General features: G+C 34.2%; 1 protein-coding gene across 1 annotated transcript; it reads right to left on the reverse strand.

Moving 5' to 3' along the window:
• Positions 1-1,062: 1,062 nt before the first annotated feature.
• LOC149963275 (cytochrome P450 4V2-like) lies at positions 1,063-10,684 on the reverse strand. The gene is made up of 11 exons (XM_090165831.1): positions 10,595-10,684; positions 7,880-7,968; positions 6,530-6,720; positions 5,087-5,156; positions 4,870-4,993; positions 4,735-4,791; positions 4,413-4,568; positions 3,426-3,608; positions 3,179-3,245; positions 2,739-2,909; positions 1,063-1,244 (listed from the first exon to the last, which is right to left on the reverse strand). The coding sequence occupies exons 1-11, from the start codon at positions 10,682-10,684 to the stop codon at positions 1,063-1,065; spliced, it is 1,380 nt and encodes a 459-aa protein (XP_090021957.1).
• Positions 10,685-10,938: the final 254 nt, after the last annotated feature.

Raw genomic sequence — 10,938 nt, forward strand, 5'->3', positions numbered from 1 at the left:
CGAAAGCCTTAGATAAGTCTATTGAGATGACATCGACTTGGCCGCAACGCAGCACAGGAGGCATGACGTCATTTAAAAAATAAATATGGTTTTTAGTCTCGACGGAGCGTGAAGCGATGAAGCCGTGCTGTGTATCAGGAAAATGCGGTTTAAACCAATTGTACAATAGTTTTTGAATTAAAGAGTCAAATATTTTTGCAAAGCAGCAAAGGAGGGATATTGGGCGATAATTTTTGGGATCTCCCGAAAATCCTGATTTAAAAATCGGCCAAACTACGACAGTCTTCCAGAGCGAGGGGAAAACGGCCGTTTTAAGGGATAATGTAAACATGTGGCAGAGTAGTGGAGAGAGCGTGTCGGAGCAGCCTTTAATGATGAATAGTGGTATGTTGTCAATAAATTATATAATAATAAATCATATTAAAATAATAAATGTGATATAAATATTATAATGTTTTTATTTAAAAAATTAAACTTAAATTAATTATAAAATATTATATTTTGCTGTGTATAATAATATTGATATAAGTATAAAGATATCATTTTATTTTATAAATAATTAAGTATTATTATTATGATATAAGTATAATGATATCATTTTATTTTATAAATAATTAAATATTATTATTATCATATAAGTATAATGATATCATTTTATTTTATAAATAATTAAATATTAATATTATGATATAAGTATAATGATATCAATTTATTTTACATATAAATATAATATTAACTTAAAAAAATTCTATCTTAATGCCCATTTGGCCTCTCAGGGTCGCGTAACTTTGGGCCCTTGATTTCTTACCGACCACTGACACGACAAATATGAACGATGCGTCCATTAATGGGGCATGAAAAAATCTCAAGGGCGTGGTATATCTTTCGTCGATTTTTGGATTTTTACGAATTAAGTTTAACTATACATCTTAGACGCATCTGTAAATATTTATAATTAAGTGACCAAATCTTATTTTCTTGTTATTTTAAATTACATATTTATTTGGTCATAAAACCTTTTCATTAAAGTGTAATGAAACGTCCAAAGATTATAAATAATTATTAGTATGGTTTAGGAATGGTTTTCTTTCGTGGTTCCAGCTGTACTAGAATTGGTCTATCCGCTCTTTGCACTATTGTTGACTTGGTTAGCACCGAGTCTTCTCTATCCACGGATTTCACGGTGTATTTAGAAAAAATATGCGCCAGAACGGTCATCATACTCCTGTACGCAAACGCATAACCTAAATTGAAAAGAAGGCACATTTTTGTTATATTGTAATCATACTGATTACATACATGTATGGCAGAGTTATTTAAAAAAAGACTAGGCTAAAGCTGTATTATTTAGTGAAAGAATCCCTTAAAAAATGCCGCTCTCAAATATATAAGAAAAATAAAGCTACAACTAGTTCTATGAAAGATGAAAGGACATCGCACTTCTGTGGGTAAAGGCTCTCTACGGTATGATTTCAAATTTAAATATGTCGTTAAGCCTGGTCAAAGTAATGAAAGTATCAAAATTGTCCATTGCCAATTTTCCCTAGCTCCCACAGTTTGTCCAGTATGAACGGTCAAAGTTGGACAAGACTTAGTATAGTCTTTTGGTTAAAAGCAATTAATGGTGTATGAGTTCGCGTTGTAGTCTCGTGCGTCAATGTCTAATGACGATGCTAACTCAGTCTTCGCAGATTTTGACAAAGAATTTCAAACGGTATTCAGTGGTTTTTGAAAAAAGATATGACAATAAATACTTTGAAATGTGAAATTATACTCTTTGGTTCAGCAAAAGATCTAAAATATGTAGGTCATATGGGGCAGTTGCCCATATCCAAAATCAGGAAAGTTAAATTTATCAATTATCGTACTCTGAAGACTCATATCGAAGGCATAATAAGCAAAATATGCCCACTTTTGACTATGATGATGTTTGTTAGACAATTGGTGTTTCTATAAAATAAATCAATAAAAAAATTAAATATATAAAATGTTTTTCCCCGCGTCACGAGCTTAAGCTTTTTAATGCTTTATTGGCACGCGCGTTTCGCACGTCGACTTCAAATACCAAAATCTTTATCGACTCGAGCGCACGCTCTCTATCTTCAATAACTTTAGCTAGTGACGTAGAAAAAACATTTACACGTGACCTCCCGTATTTTATAGAAACACCTATTTGCAAGTACTGAAAAACTCTATGAATAAATAATTATCCGCGTAAACAGGAGAATCTCAACAAAATATGTCCATGCATAACTCTCTTTTCATTATTTAGAGTCCAAATACATTTGGCCAGTAAAGCTTTTAAAGCCCATAGAGGATTGACACAATCCTATATTTACACATTGTTTCAACCACCCTCAGAAATACACCACTATATTACCAGAGATGCAGTTACTGTATATTACATTTGATCACAAGACTTCCAAGAAAAATTTATAAGAACTGTTTTTGCTTGAACTGTTTATCCAATAAATTAAAAGCAAAAAAGACTTCAATAATATAAAACGTGATTAAATTAATTTCTATTTATCAAAGGTTTATAAACTATCTAAAAAACTATGTATAAATCTAAGCGTAGAACCATAATTTATAAGTAGAAATGCTATTTATTTTAAATTAAACTAGGAGTGGAGGATCTTATGTAAAATAGCACTTGCTAAGAAAGATATCCTCAATGAAGATGATGTTATAATAGTAATAATAGGCTTACATACACGTGTGACAGGTTAGATAGTTACCGAAACAGTTTCTGTAGCCTGAGGAGAACGGGATGAAGGCGAAGCGGTGAATGTCACCTGACTCGAATCTCTCGGGATGAAACATTTCAGGTTTCTCGAAGTACTTGTCGCTCCGATGAATGAATGAGATCAGAACAGCCACGTCAGTTCCTTCTGGGATCGTAGTGCCATCTGCCGTTTTTCAGAAAAGGAGTCTTTAATAAGGTTCAGTGGTAACGCGAACAGCTTTACAGGGACGAGTTAATCAGCCACTTGAAAAAGCTGTATTTAATGCAGATTTATATATTATTTTAAATTCAAAGCTATTTAAGACAAGTTGAATCGTGCGTTTCTATTGTTTATTTGACAGTTTTATAGATTGATTAAAATTTGGGAAATTAAGTGTTGAGTTGTGAGATGATATTATAATATAAAATTAGAGACATAATTAAACGACTTACTTATATCGATATCTTGTCTTAGTTTTCTGGCCACAATCGGAACTGGCGGATAAAGCCTCATTACCTCCTGCAAAATGTATACGCACTAAACTAAAGTTTTATGAGACAAGTTCAGGTGTAGTCTCCCGTTTATTATCATTGGGTAGGATTACAGACCATAATCTTTGAAAGGTGGCTCCCTAGACATATTGGTCTCTTTAAACTGAAAAGCTACTAGATTAATTGACCAATGTGGGATAATTCCTACCTTAATGACGCATTTTAAATATTTTAATTTAGAAATGTGATCCCAGGTGAGATGATCCTCATTGGTGGCATCTCCAGAACCGAGCACCTCATCGAGTTCTTGATGAACTTTGGTTTGAACTCTCGGGTGGTGTCCAACGAGGAAAACTACCCATTCCAAGGTGCCCTTGGATGTGTCATAGGCCTGAAATTCAGAAACAAATGTTAAAACAGCATATTTTAAAATAATGGATTTTGCTTCATTTAAATTTAATCTAGACATCCGGAAATAGACGTTTACGAAGATCAAAGAGAATAATTTGGTCATGACTGCATTGATCATGTAGTGGAAAAAAGGGTGGAAACCATATACCAAAAAGTAACCCACAAAATTAAAACCCCCGTAAGAAAATTGCCACCTGACCCATCAATAACAATATCATATAATCACCCGATTGAGTAAACGCGTTGTAATCTTCACCCACCGGAGGGATTCCATTTACATATAGTTTCATATTGAATGTGTTAAGACATTTGTCATTTTGAAAGGCTTTATATTTTTCAGTTTATAGTTTTGGTTATATTCGAGCAGAGTATACGTAAAGTGTGTATAGTTGAAGTTAACTCCTTGGCCTTACGTCAAAGAATTATACATGTACAAATACTCCAAATTGACCTGAGTTACATTTTTCCCCCATCCATGTGAATGTGGGCTACCCACTGTATTAATAAATGAATATAGACTTTTTCCGTGTTCCTTGCCATAGCAACGGGTGTAGATCCGTCATCACAAAGACTGCCATATTGGTCACGTACTTATATCTCAGAATCGTGTGTGGACATGTGAATTGAAAAAAATGTCTAAGCGGCAGCTTCCAGGTAGCACCTAATTATATAAATAATCACACGTTTCCCTTCATTACCTACAATTTTGACCCTGTTTCCACTTCTCTACAGAACACTTAAGGGAATCTATTTATGGCCAAGAAATGGAAAAACAGTTGCTCACACCAAATACTACAGTCATTATCTCCTGTAAAAAGTCTCGTTTTGTTAACCAATGAATGTCTTTCCCTGGATGGCTCTGAACCAAGTCGTTAATGCTTGTGCCATCATTTTTATTCTCAGTCGACGTTTTCCGAAGTTCACTATCATCAATCAAGTCCTGGTACAAAAACATACAATTTTAATTATTTTGTAAATCTATATTTTAAAAAGAAATTAACAATGTTATGATTTTGAAATATAAATCCTCAAATTTAAGTTTTCACGCATGATGAATAATTATTTACTATAATTTTGTTAAATCTGCAATGCAACGAGAGGCTAACCAATTCACCACCGCAAAATGTGCAAGTCCCTCCCTTGTCCCTTAAAGTCAACACGCACTGCCATGATTATGACGTCATTTATGAAACAATGCTTAAATCATTTTGAGCAATAAATTTATTTCATATAAAACTTACTTGGAAGTAAACAAAAAGCAATTTCAAGACTTTCTGAAATTCCTTGCCCATTGCAGTCGAGAAAAAAACGAAATCCGAATACAACCAGGGCATGAACATTCGGTCACTTATTATTTGAATGATCCTATTAAAGGAGATGTCAAAAAGCACATTATATTTCTGCCCGATAAAGACCAACAAGGAAAGGATTAACATTGGACCAGAATTGGAATATTACCTTTCGATTTGTTCAATAGCGGTGGTCATTGATTTGTTTCTTAATTCTCTGTTGGAGCTGATACAAAGGTCTACAAAATTATATATCATTAAATGACGTTATATATGTAAGTAACTAAAAAAGTTAATCTAATCGAAAGAAATTATTAAAAGAATTACAATACTAACGCCAAAATATTTTGAGACAGGATATTAGTAAAATAAAATAATTCCATGCAACAACAAGGTGTGTCGAAAACTACCCTAATCCACATTCAAAGGAATATTGCATGCAGCTCTGACATATAGCCTGGGGCTGGTGCACATGAGACTAGGGTCAGAACCTTTTTCCTAGAAAAATGAATAATAAGTGCTGTTTTGGGCATTGCATTTATTGTTTTATCGGGACCCCTGCCTACTCTTGGCTATTTTGATTGCACCTTATTATCAAAACATTTGAAAAATGCTTCGTGATAAATTAAATAATGAAACTTCCGACTAAAGTTTTAAAGTCTTAAACCTTTTGAACAAGTCAAAAAAACCGACAATATCCCTGGTGTGAAAACTTTTTTTAAATTTTGTGCTTCATTATTAATTGATTAATTTAAATTGGTATTTGTAATTTAGATAGTAGATAAATAAATTATGTTAAAACTATAAAATTGAGCTAAAATGTGGTAAAAAAACAATTTGAAACATAGGTACGAGAGGAAGAGATCCGAAGAGGGTCCCCAATTCAAAGCAGCGAGTCCCTGGTTTTTTGAGAGGCTACCGTTCACAAACGTCTAGTAGTCCGGATATCTTAGTCGCCATTAGGACCTACTTGACGGACAAGTAGAAAGGGTCGTATTCGACTATTGGAAATTTCGAAATAAGAGGCACGGCGATTTGGGAAAACCCGTCACGGGTCATCTTTGGTATTGTTTTGTTTAAGAAGAAACGAAAGTTAAGCAGTTCGTTTGTAAAATGTTAAGTGATAGGGCTCAAATATTTTCGTCGCTCCCAGATAAAAAAAGTTTGGTTGGGGAGTGCAAAATCGGTCTCAATAAAACTAATCATAAGTTTAAATCTTAGTTATCTTTTTAGTCGCCAAATTAAAGAATAAATTCAGAGTTAGCTCTCGCAAAAGTTATTACCTAAAGGTGGTTTTGTTACTCGGCAAAGTGAGTTATAAAAAGATAACACTTGGCGATGACTTCATATACTGATTTATTATATTTTATTGGTAAAATGTGATAAATCAATAGGAAAATATCAAAACATTTTATATCTTTACGCTAAGTAAATTTTGAGCTTTAATGCGGTGTCCATATCCGCGATTTGGTGGGAAATTTGTGCTCAATGGAATCAGCGTTGAGCATGCGAAGATGCATTTTTCAAGGATACTTCTCTCGTAAAAGATACTGTACACTTCAAATTGACTGCATTGAAGATATGTGTGTAGATTTTGTACAAAGACACGTACCAAAAGCCACGTTGATTGTGTATTGAGTGAATAGTTTGCTCATATCAACTCTGGTCAAATCTTCGGTGTTCTCAATGCCTCTTAACAGAGATAACGCGTGAAACTTCATGTTTTCGTCTTGCGTCTTGAAATTCTTGTTCAGAAAAATGGCACTCATCATTTTTCTTCTCCTGTGGTACGTTTCGTCTCCTCTACATCAAGAACAATTGGAAAATTAACGGCCAGTTTATAATAATTAAATGGATCTAAAATAAACATTATTGTAGTTCAGTCTCTTGACTGTTTCACCTGGACAAAATTGTTACCTAATTTTAATTTCGCTTTATATGTCCCCCACTTTCTACCCTTTGTGTGTTCGCCGCCATATTGGAAAATGGCGCCAAAATTATACAAAATTACTGTACTTTCAATTGGTCAGAGAAATGTGTTAGTGTCCTTCACTGTTGTCAACGTACTTGAAAACTAAATTTACATTGATGAAGTAGCTTAATTGAAAACAGTATATCTCAAATTCAACATTATTATAAATTTACTATTTACGCAATAATATATCGTTGTTTCACTGCATACATTGGTTTGCCAGAATAATAAGCCAAGAAACAAGACGCTATAAGACTTAGCCTCTACAACTCTGATGTACAAGCATAATTAAACACCAATAAACATTTATTGATTGATTGAACATTTAAAAAGATGTTTCTTATATTTTCATAATTTACATTTTCCATTTGAATCATGGGCCTACCCTTTTAATGGCCGACTTCATAGTTTTTCTTTTATTTTATCTAGTAGGATCGTAGCTAGAGAAAATGGCGCCAGGGGCGATCTGCAATTTTGGCGCCCCTATACCCTATCGCAAGCACGGTGCCCGGGCCGCCCAGCCCTAGCTACGGCCCTGCACTAGGGGGTATTCCAAGTAGACCTTCTTCGAAGTTTTAGAGGACCCTCAATCCATCGAAAGAGGTCCATAGAATTGACAGTTACAATGAAGGTTTCGAGGGATAACTCTATTGAAATTTATTTCAAAGTGCACAGGTAATGAAATCTTTTTAACGAAACACCATATTTCGCAAGATTTACGAAATTTAAAAAGGCCCAAAGTCCATCTAAAGGTCCCCACAAAAAGTGAAGAACCCATGTTCTACCTTACCAAATACCCTGGAGTCGCTACTGCCTTTCATTACATAGTACAGTAGCCGTACAGCACGCTGACATCCAGTGAAAGGATTGAGTAAACCGGTCAACCATGTAGGTTATTACTCAGAATTTCAACCTTTTGTTTAAATTTATTTATAGTCATTAACTTTGACTAGAAGATCAAAGGGTTAGGAATAATATTAAAAGGCTTACTTCCTTAGTAAAATGCTGTTTCCAGTTGCAGATTTTACCGAATCATAAAATAGTGATTTGTCCAATTCGTCTCGATTTCTGAGAAGAACCTTCAATGACAAAAATCAAAAAGTTAGAGAAATTGAATTTAATCTGCAGATGGAAATAATTTAAGCTTATTATTGAAGCAAAAGACTGTTTATTCACCTGAAAACCGGGCCCCACCAGTCCCTAAACCACCTAAAAGTCGGAATTTGTTCCCTTAATCACCCTATTTCTAATAAATTTGGTGAAAAGTACCATCGGCTTATAATATTGAAGCATAATTTTATTGATTCACGTTTATAGATATAATTTAATACATGAGTTGGCACCACGAGCTAGGATAAATTGAAATATTCTGTAAAATTCATATTTATCCTCTCTGTCGTAAAGTTTAACTATATTATTTTGAGTAAAGATAGATAATTTTTGTGATATGATATTTTTACAAAAAAAACTAAGTCGGGTTAAGAAATATCCAATTTTAAACGTCATTTGTGTTAAAACTAAACTTTAAATAAATTTTGGTTGCTATTTCACCATATTTCTAGCCTGAAAAATACCTTTATTTCCTATTTTTTCCGATTTTGGTGGGAGCCCTGTGGAAATAAAATAAATTAACTAATTTAAGTAAAACGTTTTATAACACGTATTTTTACATTTTTTTGCATACATCTTTTAGAATGTTCGACTGTTAGTTCAGACAAAGTGTTTCATAAGATCTGGTTTACAGTGTTACATTAAATTACAAAAATCAGCGACTGTTAATGCCTTAAATTCAGGTGACCGGGTTATATTGAGTAGGAAGGTGAGGGTCAGTGCCGTATTATCCATGAAAGGGTTCCTAGGTTTCGAGCTTCCTTCAGCTCCTCAATACCCTCCACATCCCCCTACCCTTGGGATGCAGGTATTCTTGCTTGACCCTGGGCTTCAGCCTAGTCAGCCTTATGGACAATGCGGTACTGATGATGACAAGCCTTTTTGCTACGCGAGCCAACGGCTTTCTCCAATAACTATTACTGACAACCTCAAAAGTTGTTATGCAAAGGAGCAACTGAAAGACAAGTGGCGAAAGTACTTGCAAACAAAACGTTTAAGAATTCGTTCTGATTTTTCACCCAGTTCCAAAAGCTGCCATTAAACCCGTGCTTAGCAAGGTGTTTTAATTTAGATTAAGAACGGTACAAATGACCGTGCTTTCAGCTAGGTGTTTAAATTTCGGTTAAGAACAATCCCAAATGGCCATTGTTTTAGGCTAGGTAATTAAATTTCGGTAAGGAACGGAACATATGGCCGTGATTTCAGCTAGGTGTTCTTAGTTCAACTTAGAACGTTACAAATGGCTGAGCATTCAACTTGGTGTTTTAATTTCGATTTAAAACAGTACAAATGGCCAGGGCTTTAAGCTAGGTGTTTTAATTAAAGTAAAGTATGGAACAAGTAGCAGGGGCTTTTAGGTAGAGTATTTAATTTCAGTTAAGAAGAGTACAAATGGCCAGGTATTCTTTTTTGTGTTTTATTTTTGTTTTAGAACGTTAAAAGAGGCCGGGCATTCAATTTTGTGTTTAGAATGGCCGATGCTTTCAGCTAGGTGTTTTAATTTCGATTCAGAACTGTACAAATGGCCAGGAATTTCAGAAAGGAGTTCCAATTTCGGTTAAGAACGATACAAAGAGGCCAGGGTTTTCAGCTAGGTGTTTCAACTTTGGTTTAAATCGTTAAAAAGAGCCGTGTTTTCGGCTAGGGTTTTTAAATTCCACTAAGAGCAATACAATAGCCGGCCATTAATATATGTGTTTTTAATTCTGTAAGAACGGTGCAAATGGCCAGGGCTTTCGGCTAGTTATTAAATTTTGATTAAGAGCTGTACAAACGGCCGGAACTTTTAGCTAGGTGTGTTTATTTCGGTTAAGAATGGTACAATTGGCCTTGGCTATCAGCTAGTTGTTAATTTTGGGTTAAGAGAGGTGCAAATGGCGAAGGCATTCAGCTAGGTGTTTTATTAAGGTTTAGAACGGTACTAATGGCCGCGCTTTCAGCTCGATCTTTCAATTTCTGTTCAGAACGGTACAATTGGCAGATGGTTTCAGCAAAGTGTTTAATTTTCGGTTAAGAACGGCACAAAATGGCCAAGGTGTTTAGCTAGGTTTTGCATTTTAAATGGTCATGCTTTCAGAACGCTACAGAGGGCCGTGCTTTTGACTACGTGTTTAAATTTTGGGTTAGAACGCTTCAAATTGCCGTTCTTTCAGATAATTGTTTTAATTTTCCTTTAGATAAGGACAGTTATTGTTAGGGCACGTGGCCAATAACTATGATATGTTGAACCTTATAATCTCATTTTAACCTGGAATAGGGCACCATGCACTGATAAACAAATCAAATTTTTTAGGAAGAAACCAACAACCAAACGCACAAACATTACATTTTATTTATATAGACAGATAGATAGATTGATAGGAAAATAATTTTCTTATTAAATAATTATCGACTAAAAGTTTCTGAATGAAACTTGATAATCCATTAGTTATCTGCAATTTATCTTTATATGTTATCCACAAGTAGTAACCAGACGACACTTTGGTTTTTTAAAACGCACGAAGTCAACAAACGTCATATTGTAACTTAAAAATTCTAAATTTTAAATTTTATTTACCACCAAGTGGAAAATACAACAATTAAGAAACCACAAACCTCGGCACTAGCGGCTGATTTCAGAATAACCACTTTCCTTGTGAGAATTGAGATGTTAAACAGGTCTTCGGAATTAAAAATCTTCGCCATTGCAAACAAGAAGTGCAGAGCAGCTGTTTTGAAATAAATAAAATACTACTAAATCATCTGTCAAAAAGCAGACAAAGCCTATTTGGTTAGATCAAAAAATTCAAATAAAATAATTGCTATAATAAAAGCACAAAGCCTCTTCATTAACCGAAAATAGAGCATCAACCTGATCCCAAAATGTATATGATTCATTTTGCCCAGGAACTAATCTTATCTGATTTAGTTATTTATATGATTCAAATATAAGATTATAG

This window comes from Leiobunum rupestre, chromosome 1 (assembly GCF_980474605.1).
Source record: "Leiobunum rupestre chromosome 1, qqLeiRupe1.1.hap1, whole genome shotgun sequence".
NCBI lineage: Eukaryota > Metazoa > Arthropoda > Arachnida > Opiliones > Sclerosomatidae > Leiobunum > Leiobunum rupestre.

Excerpts from the sequence above, each read along its gene's own strand:
- LOC149963275 (XM_090165831.1), bottom strand. The coding sequence starts at position 10,684 with ATGGCGAAGATTTTTAATTCCGAAGACCTGTTTAACATCTCAATTCTC. Across the intron at positions 4,569-4,734 it reads CATTTTGCGGTGGTGAATTG|GACTTGATTGATGATAGTGA; the intron begins GTTAGCCTCTCG and ends TTTTTGTACCAG. Across the intron at positions 2,910-3,178 it reads AAGACAAGATATCGATATAA|ATGGCACTACGATCCCAGAA; the intron begins GTAAGTCGTTTA and ends GAAAAACGGCAG.